The sequence below is a fragment of the Haliotis rufescens genome, unplaced genomic scaffold, assembly GCF_023055435.1.
Source record: "Haliotis rufescens isolate VD_foot unplaced genomic scaffold, xgHalRufe1.0.p SCAF_12, whole genome shotgun sequence".
Lineage (NCBI taxonomy): Eukaryota > Metazoa > Mollusca > Gastropoda > Lepetellida > Haliotidae > Haliotis > Haliotis rufescens.
In genome coordinates this window covers 37,475,439-37,494,118 of record NW_025963802.1, presented here as the reverse complement: position 1 = coordinate 37,494,118, position 18,680 = coordinate 37,475,439, and the positions used below count along the sequence as shown (strand labels likewise).

Below are 18,680 nucleotides of genomic sequence, written 5' to 3'. Positions count from 1 at the left end.
TTAAATTGTCTTTGAATTAAATGTGGCACAAAGATGTATATCTGTATTGTAGTCGGAATGTTTCTTTTATTTATTGTTGATATTAATGTGAATTTTTATGATACATCATTGTACAGATGTTGAGTCTGTGGATGTCAGTTTTATTTCATGACTCAGTGTTATGAGTTCTTCTACTTCCGATAAGCAATTCAAGCTATCAGGGAATCTTTGTTATAGAAAATTACAAGCGTTTTGATGGGTGTTACGATGTTCGCGCGTTTGCCGTGACAAAAGACATTTATTCGCAGGCACTACATTCCAGTTTCCAGGAAATTCCCACACATGATTAATCTACATGCTTCGGCTTTGAGATCTACAGAACGACAGGCAGGGATGGATGGAGGCCAGAGCTTTAATCTTGCCATGCATGGGCGGCCATATTGACAATTTTAAGTGTAGGCTCGGGCAGACAAGTCAATTGCTTCGGAGGTGATATTGATTAGTGTGCATTGTTCTTGCAGGCTATCAATGTGACAGCGTAAAGTGACGCCAGCAACGCCAGCAACTCCGACCACAGTCAGTTCTACCCCACCACTCCTCAAGTGTCTTTGACACAGCTGCCTAAACTCCGCCAACATGGCCGCCTTCATAGCAAAACAGATGGTGGGCAACCAGCTCAAGTCTGTCACAGGTGAGTGATGACAGTTTGATGTTTGATGCTACCGCATGTTCCACATCTAGTTCAGTATGTTGATATGGTTTGGTAACTGTTTGGTAATTGTTTGACTTCACGGGATTTCTTTCGGGTTGTTTTATGTCTGTGATTAAAGCAATGGATTGATTCCAACAGTTTCTGGTTCTAATGATCAAAAGTGTCTGATCTTGTTGCATTAAAGCATTTTTGAAGTATGTGTTTGTTGCACTGAATGTCACTTACTGCAAATGTTTTTTACGTTTTTCTTGGACGCATGTGGGCAGTACCTATGTCAGTGGTATTTGCTGCCTGTTCTTTATTATTAATATTATTATTATTATGAACAACTTAAAGTTTTTTGAAGTGAGTTATTTCATTGAAAGAATGCCATATTTGAGCATTACCTGTATTGATGGTATCTTGAAGATATCAATTTGTGAATTTGCAAGTTTTTAATGTGTGTTTTTGCATTGACTCTGTCATATTGAGCTGATATTGTGTTTATTGGTTCTTGTCTGCAAGTTGTATTGATATGACGCTTTGAATATTTGATATTGCCCACCACCCGATAAGGCTTCTGTGGTTGTCATGGAGTTGATGACTTTCAGATCCAGAAATAGACAATTAATGGTAAAGTCAGTTGATATTATGAGGAACTCCAACCCATGGGAGGCCTTGTGTGGAAGTGTGTTTGTGCTGGCCTAATTCACTAAACCATTCCAGTAATCAATGAACGAAGAAGAGGCAGAGATCGCCGTGCCATTGTCACCTCCTCTACCTGACTATGATGAGTTTTCACATCTACATGAATGTTTGTGTTATACAACAGCTGTGAACGTGGCAAGATTGGAAGGTGTATCTGATGGAGTGCATGGCAGAGATGAAACAAACACTAGTCCTTATAATGATGAGATATAGCAAGACCCTTTAAAATGGCAAATGTCTTCAAGTCCTTATGATATCTTAACTAATGGATAGTTTGGTAAGGACTATAGGACTAGTGCAAATTTCTGTCACTGCATGGTTGAGGGGAGGGTATTCCCACATGTGTATATGGTTGAGGGAAGAGGAGGGGAGGCCTACTTGTGTATATGTTTGACGGGAGGCCCACTTGTGCATATGTTTGAGGGGAGGCCCACTTGTGCATATGTTTGAGGGGAGGCCAACTTGTGTATGTGGTAGTGGGAAGGGGAGGCCCACTTGTGTATGTGGTTTAGGGGAGGGGAACCTGTCAAAAGTGAAGGTGCTTATCTGTGAACCTGGTGAAGAAAATATCTACATGGCCAGTTGTAGGGGTGGGATTGTGGGTGGAAGTATACCCTGTTATCTTGATGTGCGCATGGTCCAAGGTAGGGTATGCCGGTCTGTTTCTATCTGAAGGAGGAATTGCCTTCATATCTATATTGCTGAAGAAACTGATGAGGCTCCAGACGTGGACAAAATTTAAATTACGATGATGGGGGAACACAACATTTGTACCTTCCCTAGCTTACTGGACAGACTGGAGATCCAAGTTCTTGCTTAAAGATTCAGAATGATTTCCTTTGAACAGGCCCATGTTTTCATCTCATCTGCTAACTAATGCAAGGTGTGGTCGTCCACACAAATCAATGACTGGACTGGTTTTATGGACGTAATTACATTGTGTGCATTGGTGTGGCATGAAACTGCCAGTGCCCATGAACGCTCCCTGGGAAAGTATGTCGAGGATTCAGTGATAATGGCATGTTGGAGAACAATGAAAGTCTGTTCATGGGTTTGTAACCACATCATGTTTACCAAAATAATAGTTCCGGGAAAATTCACAAAGGGCATTTGTTCCAGATTGAAGGAACTGAAACTGTAAAGCATTAGTAACTGTAACAAATACCATAATTCCTCCAATAAGCACTGGCTATGTCAGATTTAAATTGTTTCTCCCTGGAATAAATAAATGATTAGAAATGAAGGGTCCCATTTTAGCACTTTCGGTCTTTAGCATCACACATACATACGTACGTACATACGTACGTGATCCTTCAATAATCAGATGCAGAGTATGTGTCAGTTTGTTAGTGACTGTAGCTTTTGCAGCACCATAGAAACCATAGAAATATTTAGCATCAGGGCTCAAATTTCAGGATGATTTGGAAACTTATTAGAGGAAATATGGTAGTTCAGACTGATGCACAATGGATGGCAGGCTTTGTGTGTGATAGTTACTGCATGAACGGACAGACTGCTCTACAAACAAATTACTTGTATAGAGTGTGTATCATACTGCTTTTCATACTGACATGTACCTTGTCCAGTTAATCTTATGGATTTTCTGCTAGAACACTAATAAGCATGTCTGTATCAAAGAGTTGATACTCATATTGGGTGTTGAACACGTTATCAGTAATACTTTTGTTAAGATCATGGATACAGTGTGTTAAACAGGTTAAAAGGGTTACATGTTGTCATGGACGAACTTGGAAAACACCCAAATTAGATGACAGGATCCACATATATATACTCCTCAGAGCACATACAGTTCTAGCAAGGATGCCACGATCCACATATATACTCCTCAGTGCACATACAGTTCTAGCAGGGATGCCACGATCCACAAATATACTCCTCAGAGCATAAACAGTTCTAGCAGGGATGTCAGGATCCACATATATACTCCTCAGTGCACATACAGTTCTAGCAGGGATGTCAGGATCCACATATATATACTGCTCAGAGCACATACAGTTCTAGCAGGGATGTCATGATCTACATATATATACTCCTCAGAGCACACACAGTTCTAGCAGGGATGTCATGATCCACATATATATACTCCTCAGTGCACATACAGTTCTAGCAGGGATGTCACGATCCACATATATATACTCCTCAGAGCACACACAGTTCTAGCATGGATGTCAGGATCCACATATATATACTCCTCAGAGCACATACAGTTCTAGCAGGGATGTCAGGATCCACATATATATACTCCTCAGAGCACATACAGTTCTAGCAGGGATGTCATGATCCACATATATACTCCTCAGAGCACATACAGTTCTAGCAGGGATGTCATGATCCACATTTATACTTCTCAGTGCACATACAGTTCTAGCAGGGATGTCATGATCCACATATATACTCCTCAGAGCACATACAGTTCTAGCAGGGATGTCATGATCCACATATTTACTCCTCAGAGCACATACAGTTCTAGCAGGGATGTCATGATCCACATATATACTCCTCAGAGCACATACAGTTCTAGCAGGGATGCCATGATCCACATATATATATACTCCTCAGAGCACATACAGTTCTAGCAGGGATGTCACGATCCACATATATATATACTCCTCAGAGCAAATACAGTTCTAGCAGGGATGTCAGGATCCACATATATACTCCTCAGAGCACATACAGTTCTAGCAGGGATGTCACGATCCACATACATACTCCTCAGAGCACGTACAGTTCTAGCAGGGATGTCACGATCCACATACATACTCCTCAGAGCACATACAGTTCTAGCAGGGATGTCACGATCCACATATATACTCCTCAGAGCACATACAGTTCTAGCAGGGATGTCAGGATCCACATTTATACTCCTCAGAGCACATACAGTTCTAGCAGGGATGTCATGATCCACATATATACTCCTCAGAGCACATACAGTTCTAGCAGGGATGCCACGATCCACATTTATACTCCTCAGAGCACATACAGTTCTAGCAGGGATGCCACGATCCACATATATACTCCTCAGAGCACATACAGTTCTAGCAGGGATGCCACGATCCACATATATACTCCTCAGAGCACATACAGTTCTAGCAGGGATGTCACGATCCACATATATACTCCTCAGAGCACATACAGTTCTAGCAGGGATGTCGGGATCCACATTTATACTCCTCAGAGCACATACAGTTCTAGCAGGGATGCCACGATCCACATATATACTCCTCAGAGCACATACAGTTCTAGCAGGGATGTCACAATCCACATATATACTCCTCAATGCACATACAGTTCTAGCAGGGATGTCACGATCCACATATATACTCCTCAGAGCACATACAGTTCTAGCAGGGATGTCACGATCCACATAGATACTCCTCAGAGCACATACAGTTCTAGCAGTGATGTCACGATCCACATTTATACTCCTCAGAGCACATACAGTTCTAGCAGGGATGTCATGATCCACATATATTTACTCCTCAGAGCACATACAGTTCTAGCAGGGATGTCATGATCCACATATATACTCCTCAGAGCACATACAGTTCTAGCAGGGATGCCATGATCCACATATATATATACTCCTCAGAGCACATACAGTTCTAGCAGGGATGTCACGATCCACATATATATATACTCCTCAGAGCAAATACAGTTCTAGCAGGGATGTCAGGATCCACATATATACTCCTCAGAGCACATACAGTTCTAGCAGGGATGTCACGATCCACATACATACTCCTCAGAGCACGTACAGTTCTAGCAGGGATGTCACGATCCACATACATACTCCTCAGAGCACATACAGTTCTAGCAGGGATGTCACGATCCACATATATACTCCTCAGAGCACATACAGTTCTAGCAGGGATGTCAGGATCCACATTTATACTCCTCAGAGCACATACAGTTCTAGCAGGGATGTCATGATCCACATATATACTCCTCAGAGCACATACAGTTCTAGCAGGGATGCCACGATCCACATTTATACTCCTCAGAGCACATACAGTTCTAGCAGGGATGCCACGATCCACATATATACTCCTCAGAGCACATACAGTTCTAGCAGGGATGCCACGATCCACATATATACTCCTCAGAGCACATACAGTTCTAGCAGGGATGTCACGATCCACATATATACTCCTCAGAGCACATACAGTTCTAGCAGGGATGTCGGGATCCACATTTATACTCCTCAGAGCACATACAGTTCTAGCAGGGATGCCACGATCCACATATATACTCCTCAGAGCACATACAGTTCTAGCAGGGATGTCACAATCCACATATATACTCCTCAATGCACATACAGTTCTAGCAGGGATGTCACGATCCACATATATACTCCTCAGAGCACATACAGTTCTAGCAGGGATGTCACGATCCACATAGATACTCCTCAGAGCACATACAGTTCTAGCAGGGATGTCACGATCCACATTTATACTCCTCAGAGCACATACAGTTCTAGCAGGGATGTCACGATCCACATATATATACTCCTCAGAGCACATACAGTTCTAGCAGGGATGTCAGGATCCACATATATATACTCCTCAGAGCACATACAGTTCTAGCAGTGATGTCAGGATCCACATATATATACTCCTCAGTGCACATACAGTTCTAGCAGTGATGTCAGGATCCACATATATATACTCCTCAGAGCACATACAGTTCTAGCAGGGATGTCGGGATCCACATTTATACTCCTCAGAGCACATACAGTTCTAGCAGGGATGCCACGATCCACATATATACTCCTCAGAGCACATACAGTTCTAGCAGGGATGTCACAATCCACATATATACTCCTCAATGCACATACAGTTCTAGCAGGGATGTCACGATCCACATATATACTCCTCAGAGCACATACAGTTCTAGCAGGGATGTCACGATCCACATAGATACTCCTCAGAGCACATACAGTTCTAGCAGGGATGTCACGATCCACATTTATACTCCTCAGAGCACATACAGTTCTAGCAGGGATGTCACGATCCACATATATATACTCCTCAGAGCACATACAGTTCTAGCAGGGATGTCAGGATCCACATATATATACTCCTCAGTGCACATACAGTTCTAGCAGTGATGTCAGGATCCACATATATATACTCCTCAGTGCACATACAGTTCTAGCAGTGATGTCATGATCCACATATATTCTCCTCAGAGCACATACAGTTCTAGCAGGTATGTCATGATCCACATATATACTCCTCAGAGCACATACAGTTCTAGCAGGGATGTCATGATCCACATATATACTCCTCAGAGCACATACAGTTCTAGCAGATATGTCACGATCCACATAGATACTCCTCAGAGCACATTCAGTTCTAGCAGGGATGTCAGGATCCACATATATATACTCCTCAGTGCACATACAGTTCTAGCAGTGATGTCAGGATCCACATATATATACTCCTCAGTGCACATACAGTTCTAGCAGTGATGTCATGATCCACATATATTCTCCTCAGAGCACATACAGTTCTAGCAGGTATGTCATGATCCACATATATACTCCTCAGAGCACATACAGTTCTAGCAGGGATGTCATGATCCACATATATAGTCCTCAGAGCACATACAGTTCTAGCAGATATGTCACGATCCACATAGATACTCCTCAGAGCACATACAGTTCTAGCAGGGATGCCAAGATCCACATATATACTCGTCGGTAACCTTCAACTCCAAATTTCTGCTGTTATATATGCTCCATACTCTCCACAGCGACTGACCCTTCAAGCAGTGATGTGATGTATGTATGTGCAAGAGGCAAAACACAACTTGGAGCAGAAATTCTGCAGATTTAAAAGCAACAGATCTTTACATCGCCTTGTCTGTGCTGAATATCTCCATTCGCCTGCACATCTAATAGTTTGTGAATGATATAACAAGTCAGTTGGTTGTTTAGTTTGTTGTTTAACGCCGCACTCAGCAATATTCCAGCTATATGACAACAGTCTGTAAATAATTGAGTCCGGACCAGACAATCCAGTGATTGACATCATGTGCATCGATCCACGCAATTTGGATGGATGACGTGCATCAACCAAGTCAGCGAGGCTGACCGCCCAATCCTGTTAGTCGCCTCTAACGACAAGCATAGTCACCTTTTACGGCAAGCATGGGTTGCTGAAGACCTATTCTAACCCAGATCTTCACGATAAAACAAGTAAATACTCTTAGTCCTTAGGGATGAGATGTTTGATTGGCATTTTAGAAGTTGGTCAGTAACAGTAAAGACATGATATTCTAAAGCAGTTGTCATCTATAAAATATCTTGTCTTTACTGCCAGGGAGGATCCCTGTGTGTAAGCAGAATATGTCCCTTTGCAACAAATGCAACAAATAAAAAAAAATTCGAAAAGAATATGTCCCTAGCAGAAATGCTACACTGAAATTTCTTTTTTCTTGAAACTCTAGTTCTATATAGATGTGCTATTCCCACTTCTCTGGAAGCATTCGAATGACTTGCATAAGTATATTCAGCAATGTAGGACAATAACATGCTTATACACCAGGTGGCTGATGAAAGATTTATGAGCCTTTTGCCACATGCTCCATGTAGAGGAAACATTGTAGCATTGATATAACTGACTGACTGACAGCTGGCCAACCTGATTTATTCGGCTGTGTTTAATAATGTAATCGCTTTATTGAATAATACAAATGGAATATAAATTCAAGTGCTGACATTTATTAATTGCAAGTAGAACAGTGTCAGACTCGAGTTTGAATTTTGATGCTGTTGGTGTTGTTTATTCTTAGAAGTTTTTCTACTCCTGATTTATTTGGCTGTGTTTAATAATGTAATCGCTTTATTGTATAATACAAATGGAATATAAATTCAAGTGCTGCCATTTATTAATTGCAAGTACAACAGTGTCAGACTTGAGTTTTAAATTTTGATGCTGTTGGTATTATACTGTCCCGGGGGGCGGTTGGATAGCCTTGTTAAAGCGTTCGCTCGTCACACCGAAGACCCGGGTTCAATTCCTGACATGGGTACAATGTGTGAAGCTCATTTCTGGTGTCCCCTGCCGTGATATTGCTGGAATATTGCAAAAAGCAGCATAAAACCATACTCACTCACTATACTGTCCCGTGCTTTGCATTAAACTCAGAGTCAGTATGCTGTATCTAAGTTGGGTATTCATGTTAAAACTGTGGCATCGTATCTCAGTGGGCGCAATAAAACTACCGGTATCTCTCCAAGCACACACTTGCACATGTCTATAAAAGTGAAATAACAAGATGTTAAACCCCAATTCACCTCTTTTCATTCCATATTTTGTGTTCATATTCACTCTATGAAGAGCAATTCAGTTTTACAATTTGGAAAAGGTTTCACGGAGATACCGATTGGTTGAAGTTTCTGCTCCTATTATAAATGGAAGATGTCATCCGCTAGTTTTTGATATTTTGTGTATTTGGTCTTTTAGATCTCTACTCTTGTATCATTTTTAAGATTCTTTTCCATCTGTTTATTAAATATGAATATGTTATGCACAAGCCCATATCACAATGTTCACAGCAGGTGTTCCCCTTAACTTGGATCAGATATCTCTCTATGTAAGTGTGGGTATCAACTGGGCCTGGTTAAATAAATGAAATCTCTTGATCTGGGCTAATGGTTCTGTCTCTGTCTCCAGGGGCAGTTTGGTTACAGAGTGGTTAAAGCGTTCGCTCATCACGCCGAAGACCCGGGTTCGATTTCCGACATGGGTACAATGTGTGAAGCCCAATTCTGGTGTTACCCGCCATGATATTGCTGGAATATTGCTAAAAGCGGCGTAAAACCAAACTCACTCACTCTCTCTGTCTCCAAGTGTTCACAGAAGGGGTACTGACCTTCAGGTTTACCCTGTGCCTTTACTCTCCTTTCCCTAAATCTTAAGTACAGTGGTGCCTTGATCCTAGACTCATCCCACTCCATCTCCCAGTGTTAACATATCTACCCATGGTCTTTGGGATACAGATGAGTTATGCCCCTTTGGTTTGCCAGGTTCCTATGATCATGGCTTAGAATCTCAGATTCATCCTGATTGGTATAATGATACTAATAATGACGGTAATAATAATGTACGTTTACATTGTACTTAATCCACATAAGAATGGCTGCTCAATGCTCTAAAAGAAAGAATAATGAAAATAATTAATGTAAAATTATGCATTGAAATTGTGAATGAAAAAATACAAAAGGAGAAAGAAATGAGGTTTTAGACACTGCTATGGCAGCTTACAGACAGGTTATCCTTGGTTTGTCAGCACCGTACCAATATTCTTGGCTTTCATGAAGGTGGTAAGCATCTAAGACCCTCATCACTTCAAACTTTCCTCCAGGGGGCACAGGTGGCCCAGTCGTCTAAGGCGCCGCGATTCGCTGTGCAGAGTTGCGTCTCTTGGGCACGCCAGAAACCTATGATTGTGGGTTCGAATCCCGGTTCGCCCTGATTATGTTTCTAGGTTTGTCAGCACCATACCCGTGCTCGTGGGTTTCACCGAAGTGGTAAACGTCTAAGACCTGCATCACTTCGGGCTTTCCTCCCACTTTAAGCTGACACGCCGCGATATAACTGGAATACTGTTAAAAGCGGAGTTAAACACAACTCACTCACTCACTCAAACTCCAGAATTAAGCTTGCACGCTGTGATAAACTTGAAATACTGTTCAAAATGGTGTAATTACCCTTGTCACTTACTATTTGTGGCCCCTCACAGGTTAAATCAGCAAATGCTGCATACTTTTTGATTTATGTTTCCTTTTTGAGCTGCAAAACATTTCTGTTCAGCTAACATGGTAAACCCTAGAAGCATGGAGACTCCAATCCCTTGGCTTATCCATTACAACTGCAAGCCCCTCCGTAAGCTAATGGCTCTGAGGATGTGACAAGTGTGGTGATATAAGGCATCCTGCCCTGGAAACTGCATTAAATCTGACCTGTCAAAACTGCATCGTTTGGAGTAGGTCTAAATCTGGCTTTATGTCAGACAGCTCAAGTCGTAGGCCATAAATGTGAAAACTATAGAACTTGATGTCAAGCCATTGTGTGAGCTGTGGCAGGGATTAATGGTGGTCGAGGAGGAGGATGAAGAACCAAGTCGTCATTCATAAGGGCTTGAACAGCCTTGAATTTGAAGGTCCGTCTTGGAAAGCCTTGAATTTGAAGGTCCATCTTGAACAGCCTTGAATTTGAAGGTCCGTCTTGGAAAGCCTTGAATTTGAAGGTCCATCTTGAACAGCCTTGAATTTGAAGGTCCGTCTTGGAAAGCCTTGAATTTGAAGGTCCATCTTGAACAGCCTTGAATTTGAAGGTCCGTCTTGGAAAGCCTTGACTTTGAAGGTCCATCTTGAACAGCCTTGAATTTGAAGGTCCATCTTGGAAAGCCTTGAATTTGAAGGTCCATCTTGAACAGCCTTGAATTTGAAGGTCCGTCTTGGAAAGCCTTGAATTTGAAGGTCTGCCTTGAAAAGTCTTGAATTTGAAGTTCCATCTATAAAAAATTTGAATTTGAAGGTCCATTTTAAAAGGCTTCGAATATGAAGTTCCATCTTGAAAAGCCTTGAATTTGAACGTCCATTTTCAAAAGCCTTGAATTTGAAATTCTGCCTTCAAAATTTTGATTGGACTATGCATAGACTCATTAGTCCAGCCAAAATGTAACCCCATAAAACCAGCCGAGTTTGGCAAGGGTGGAAACTGGACTTATATAGTCAGTTAACTCTCTTGCCTCGGGGAGATGCAGTGTTGAGGAAGTGGATTACGTTTCATGTATGTCTGTAAGAAAAAACGTATCAACTCATTACTTCAGGCCAGCATTTCTTTTTGTCTTTTGAACTTATCCGTTTTAATGAAGGACAAATTGATATCATGGTCAAGGTCTTGCTGGTTGGTCTAGATTGAGATGGTTCAGGACAAGAAGTTAACAAGATGATGTTAAAAACTTTGTTGCCATCTTTGATGTCTGGCTTAGGGCAATCAGAGTCACAATTATTAATGACAGTGTGTTCAATATCTGTATGATGAGGTTAGCGTTCTTAGGCTCAGATAATGATGCATCGGAAACAGTGTCTTGAATTGTGTAAAAAGTGTGTCGAAACAGTATCTCATAATGCACAGAAACTGTGAAAACAGTATCTTGTATTGTGGAAACTCTGGCAGTCTGGGTTCAAATCACGGATGGGAATGAACCCCAAAAAGTACTAAGAAAGTGTTATCCCAAATATACCATTTGTTACATTTGACCACTTTCTAAATGTCATTTTGTGTTCATATATTCAGATTCAACAAATGTCGTAATTGGGATAAAGCTTTCTTAGTAAAGTACAGATTCTAGTACTGAGGCTAGAATCTGTTTCAGGATCTGTACTTTACTAAGAAAGTGTTATCCCAAATATAACATTTCTTACATTTGAGGGGGCGGTCGGGTAGCCTAGTGGTTAAAGCGTTCGCTCGTCATGCCGAATACCCGGGTTCGATTTCCCACATGGGTACAATGTATGAAGCCCATTTCTGGTGTCCCCCGCCTTTATATTGCTGGAATATTGCTAAAAGCGGCGTAAAACCATACTCACTCTTACATTTGAAGCTATATTGCTGAGCAATGACAGTCTATGATCGACCAAGGGAAAGTTTCACTTGTGATAGTCCTGCTGTTATATTTCATGATTAGTTAATATACAGTGGTTTCATAATCCCTACTTTAATTTGAAAACACTATGATTGCATCAAACTCAACACGAACTGGCAGTAATGCTACTATCTGGGTTTATACTTGAATTAATGCAGTTCAAAATAGAAGAGTAACACAAGTTTGGAAAATTCTGGAATTCCTGGTAATGAGAAAATGTCAGTCAAACCGACATTCAGTGAAGAAAGAATCATCTTTTCTCCATCATTAGGAGACGTATTTTGACAAATGAGTAGGACCATGGCACCAATCTGTCTGTAACTACAGGAGAAGAAGATAATGATGGCACCCTTCATCCTGAAGCCATTCTTAAATACTCTGCATTGATAAGAATGATACCCATCAATGTCCTTCTTTGTCTGCCATGGTTCATAACACAGGAAACTAAGGGAGATGAGAAACATCATATGACTATGGGTTGGTGGAATAGCCCAGTGGTTAATGCATTTCCTTGGGATGTTTTCCATCAGATTTGATATCCATGTTACCACAGTTTGAGTGAGTGAAAGCATGTTGTCTTATGAACTTCCTTATGAGACCCATGAAGATCTGGGATAGAAGTGGTCTTCAGCAACCCTACTTGCTGTAAAAGGCAACTATGCTTGTCATAAGAGGCAAATAACGGGATCGGGTGGTCAGGCTCACTGACTTGGTTGATGCATGTCATCGTATCCCAATTGCGAGGATCGATGCTCATAATGTCAATAACTGGATTGTCTGGTCCAGACTAGATTATTTACAGATCGCCGCCATAGAGCTCATACGAACAAACTTCCTTATGATGTCCTGTCTGTAAATAGTCACGTCGAGAGCAGACAATGAGGTTGCGATATAGATATATAACATCATTGCCAGCGAATTACCAGGCTTGATTATCTGACAAAACAGATACTATTAGGTGTAAAAGGCAAAATAGCAGCGCAAACTAAACGAATGGATTACTGAAAATCAGTCAGGACACCAGGTGTTCTCGAAAAGGATCAACATGACCTGCCCTACCGGTAGCTACTACCACTCACACCATTTGCATGAAAAAGTAGGTGTTTGTTCCCTGACGCCGCAAGCAAACAAGCCAGACAATTTAAGCGATGGACCAGAAATCAATTCACGCGATAGCGCTTTTACTGACTTTCTTAACCAAAATGTTAATTTTGAATTACGCCTGCTCTGAACATGCTTATAAGTAAAGAAAAAATATTATGTCCTTTCGCAACACACTGGGGGGGGGCAGTTTTAAAGTCACGGCCCAACCATTTCTTTTGTAGGGGGCACGGGTGGCCCAGTTGTCTAAGGCGCCGCTATTCGCTGTGCAGAGTTGCAACCTTTGGGCACGCAAGAAGACTGTGATTGTGGGTTCGAATCCCGGTTCGCCCCAATTATGTTTTTAGCTTTGTCAGCACCATACCCATGCTCGTGGGTTTCACCGAAGTGGTAAACGTCTGAGACCTGCATCACTTCAGGCTCACTCTTTCTTTTGTAGTTGACTCAGCATAGATAAATGCTACTGAGCTTATGATGAAACTGGGGGACTTCAGTGCACAAGCAGAAACATGTCCCCGGTTAAAGTACATGAACAATCGATGGTTCATCCGACCCAAACTGGATTATTTAGTTTCAAGGTTGGTAAAAGTATTTAATCTAGCTTCAAAGATTGCCAAAAAAGCTTTAAGCCTGTCTTCGTCATTACAGTAAAAATATGATGGATGAAATATTTTCTGTTATGTTATGGAAGGTCATAAGAAATATAAGCAGCAGCTGCAACATGGACTGTAACATCTTTCATCTCAGAATCCCTTCCTTCCTGCATCCGGACGGCATCCGTGGTCTAGTGGTAGAGCGTCCGCCCGGAACCTGGGAGGTCCAGGGTTCGATCCCCGGCCGCGTCATTCCAAAAGACGTTCAAAGATGGTACTTCTTGTTACCCTGTCTGGCGCTCGGCATTAAGTGGCTATAACAAGGACTGGTCGGCTCAGAGTCAGTATACTGTGTCTGAGTGGGGTATTCATGTTAAACTGAGGCATGGTATCTCAGTGAGCTAGCACTATAAATAGGCATCAGTCTGGACAAGTACAAGCAGCCACACACACACACACAAGTGCATGCATGATGCTATATAAGTGCAATAATCTTGGACGCGATGTTAAACCCAATTTCACCTCACCTCACCTCGCCTTCCTGCATCCTAAATCTGTGAGAGATGCAAGGACGTTGGTTCTTTACCAGCATGACATATGAGCCTGTCCAAACCGACTCAGCATCAACAGCCTGTTGCAGCAGCCTCTCCATGCCAGGGTGCCGTTGTACGGATATGGCTTAGCACCACGACTCGTAAGTCTGTGTTAAGGTATGGGAGTTACGATCACTTGATCGCTTGTACAACGGCACCCAGGACTGTTGTGGAAAGAGGAAGTGACTTGTTTTCAGTTTAACCACCACCCAAGGGACCTTGTCTTCCTTCATTACAATTTTGGGGGCACGGGTGGCCCAGTCGTCTAAGGCGCTGCGATTCGCTGTGCAGAGTTGCGTCCCTTGGGTACGCCAGAAACGTATGATTGTGGGATATCGAATTTCGGTTTGCCTCAATTGTGTTTCTAGGTTTGTCAGCACCATACCCGTGCTCATGGATTTCACCAAAGTGGTAAACGTCTGAGACCTGCATCACTTCGGGCTTTCTTCCCACATTAAGCTGACACGCCGTGATATAACTGGAATACTGTTAAAAGCAACGTTAAACACAAATCACTCACTCACTCGTTACAATTTCAGAATGTCCTGTTTCTTGGCTGCTGTTATTTTGGCCGTTTGTCATCATTTGACAGTTAATCAATATCAGATACTTTTCACCATGACCTGTGAAACAACCTGTTGCTGTCTCAGCCTGTTCTCTGGTCATGTCTGTTCAATAGCTGAAGTGACACTTCTTGCCGTGCTGTTCTTGCCGTGAGCCAAGCTGCTCAGTGTCAGTAGTTCATGGCCTCTGGCTGTCAAAACAGCCCAATCCTGACAACATTTTGTCTTTGGCATGGACCCAGAGGGCTGCAAGGTACTTTTTGAATCAGGATGGGTTCTATGGCACTAGGGGCTCCATGTAAAACTGAAAGGAAATGGTATGCATCATCAGTTGTATTGTGATAACATGTATTACACTTCAGTAAATCAATACGGAAACTGTTCAATACTGACATCTTATGGCACCGACATCAGAATGTACATATGCTGACAAAGTAAGGGAACTAATGATTTGACTGTTGCTATCGTTCAGTTGTACATTTACAATACCGTGGCATTGCATCTGAATGCTACTTCTAATTGCAATGAAATTTCACATCATGCATGAATAGCACATGATGCATAGAAGTGCATAGAAGTGCATAGAAGTGCACATAGAAGCCACAGTGTGTGAGTTTATAGCGGAACCTACAATCACTAATACAACTGAGCTTATATATAAAGCACACGCTTATAAATGCCTAAAAGCACGATCTCTGAGTGAACAGATAAAATGGTGCATTGTGTAATTTCTCGACTGTGGGACAAGTACCGTCAAACGGGTAGGGTTGCAATGAGACCTGGCATGGCAGGCCTGAAAAAGATGCCAAGACAATATCGTCTCATTACATTAGTTGCACTACGCAATAGATTCAAATATGCCCCTGGTATCTATAGAGAATTTCGTACAATAACAGGAAGCAGAATTTCAAAATCTATCTTAAAAACCGTCTCTATGCTTTTTGTTTGTTGTTTGAGGCTCAGCAATATTCCAGCAGCTATATGACAGCAGTCTGTTAATAATCGAGTCTGAACATGACAATCTCGTGATTGATATCATGAGCATCGATCCACGCAATTGGAATATGACAACATGCATCAACCAAGTCAGCGACCCTGAGCACCCATTCCCATTAGTCCTCTCATGACAAGCATAGTTGCCTTTTCCGGCAAGAATGGGTTTCTGAAGACCTATTCTACCGGATCTTCACGGGCCTGGCTCTATGCAGCCCGCCTGAAAGAAGCCTTCCTGTAAAGGGTGTGACTATAACAGCTTAAGCGGCAAATATTGGTGTGTGCTTGGTACCACCAGGGATTGGCTGTGCACCAGTGGCACTACACCATGTTTACAGACAAGTCAAGGATTTGCTTCCGTTTCACAGATGGCAGAAAACGTTGCTGGCGATGTAGCCACAATGTTACATAGCTCCAAACAACCATGCCAATAAACTCAACCTTTACCAGATGATGCTGTGAAATGATTCAATTATACATGCCCATTGGGAAGTCCTTCCTGATATTTCAAAAAGTCATTCAGTTAAAATATCTTTACACTGGCCTTCAATTAAGTGGCTGCTAAATGTTACAAACATTTGAGCAGGAGCCACTTGGCTCCAAGCAAAAGCAATTAATGAAAAGGCCCATTAAAAACTATAGCAAGTCTGTTCCTTCTGCTGAATTGCTTCCAGTTCCTGACCGTCCCTCGCTGTGCAGAGTTGCGTCCCTTGGGCACGCCAAAAACCTATGATTGTGGGTTCGAATCCCGGTTCGCCTCGATTATGTTTCTAGGTTTGTCAGCACCATACCTTTGCTCATGGGTTTCAACGAAGTGGTAACCCGTTTGAGACCTACATCACTTTGGGCTTTCCTCCAACACTAAGCTGACACTGAAATACTGTTAAAAGCAGCGTTAAACCAAACTCACTCACCCTTACTCACTCACTCACAAACTCACTCACACAACTTCTCACTCACTCACTCACTCCTCACACACTCACTCACTCACACAACCATTCACGGACTCACTCAGTCCTCACTCACACACTCACTCACACACTCACTCTCACTCTGGCTCACAGTTTAGTCATGACAGTTACTATCTTCATATCAGGCTCCAAACATCTAAACTAGAGTTCCATGTTAATCTGTTTTTGCAAATCACATCAGGTGTGCATTCATCTATTAATAGAAAATCCATGTCTTTCACTATCGACTCAAAAAAACACTTAAAGTTAAATCTAAAATGCCAGCAAGCAGTTATTAGCATTGAGTCTCCACAGTAAACCTTTCACAAGTTAGCTTCAGAAAAAAGCCTCACCAGAGACCTGTGTCTGAGACCCTGAAACTATTACTGGAACGAAGAGCCCAGTGTCAGTGTTGCACGCCAACACCTTAGGTACATGTAGGGCATGACCTGTATATGACCTTTAGGTCCCATCTTCCCAAGGAAATGGCGTTACTTGTGTAAAAATGTCCAGTTTTCACCCTTGCCGAACTAGGTTGGTATTTTGTGGCTCAACCGTAGCGCCACCAGTGGCTATTACAAATTGTGTCCCTTAAATGTCACTCCTATTGACCAATCGGATTCCACCTCTCATATCACTTGCATTTGCTTCAAACAAAATGGCGGCGCCCAGTCAAGACATAATCTCATCGATAAGAAAGATCTATATTGTAACAAAACAGGTCTTACCTCACAAAGTGCCTCAAATATCTGTCAACACCCAGTTGGTGGTACACATGCTCTGCAAATCCTGCAGTCGACCTAAATATGCATGTTGAAATCCATGGTGTTTACGACCCACTATCTAGTTCGTTACGCGGTTCTAATTGGACTTTGCATAGAATCATTAGCCCAGCCAAAATGTATCTCCTGAATGTAGCCTAGTTTGGCAAGGGCAGAAACTAGACTTTTATAGTCCATGAGTCAAGCAACTCAGTGGGTATAACTACAGCATCAGTGGTCCATATCACACACATTTAGACCTTAGATATATGATCTTTGGGTCAACGATCAAAGATAGCAGTGGATGTCTGTATAAAAACTTAAGTTTTGAGACATACAATGGCACTCTCTAGAACTTGTGACAATGTAGACTTTCTCAAAGAGATTTTCATAAGACCGACTCACTCTTATCAGATAGTAACACCTGGAGTAACTTACAGACCCAGGGCCACTAGCACAAAGCCATCTTAGCGCTAAGATTATCCCATTAATTATCCCATACTTTAACATAGGCTTACGATAGTCTTAATGCTAAGATCGTTTTGTGCAAGTGGGCCCTGGGTTCCAGCACATGATTGAGTTGGGTTTAACATCGATATCAACAGTATTCCAGTTATATCACAGCCTGTCTGTTTAATGTTAAGGAAAGCAAAAGTCATACAGGCATGAGAGTTTTAACATTTTGGTAACTTTGGTAAACCACTTTGGTAAAACCCACGAGCATGGTGTTGACAAACCTGGGTGCCATTGTACAAAACAACCTTAGCGCTAACAACCTTAGTCTATGTAAAGGTATAGGCGTTACGATCACCTTAGCGCTTAGATCGCTTTGTTCAACGACACTCTGGACACAAAGTCAGGTTGAACCAGAATTGGAAGCCACAAACAAAGGTTTTTTGTCAAGTCATTGAAACAGCTTAATATAAAAAAAACGTACAACTTTATGGATAACAACTTCTGGTTTATTTAACTACAATTTGACAAAGTCCAAATCCTCTCAACCAAACATCAGGACTTCACCAAAAGAAAACTCTCAGAAGCTATAGAATTCCACCGTCACAAACCTTT

The 18,680-nt window shown here is 41.9% G+C and overlaps 1 protein-coding gene across 6 annotated transcripts in view; it reads left to right on the top strand.

Annotated features, from left to right (window-relative positions):
* LOC124136565 (complexin-like) overlaps window positions 1-18,680 on the top strand; it is a 305,393-nt gene that overhangs the window by 264,880 nt on the left and 21,833 nt on the right. For all 6 annotated transcript variants that reach the window (XM_048393591.1, XM_046502508.2, XM_046502510.2 and 3 more), the window contains one exon: window positions 501-670. In XM_048393591.1, coding sequence (XP_048249548.1) covers window positions 616-670 — 55 coding nt within the window. In that variant the 5' untranslated portion in view covers window positions 501-615. The remainder of the gene's footprint in view (window positions 1-500; window positions 671-18,680) is intronic.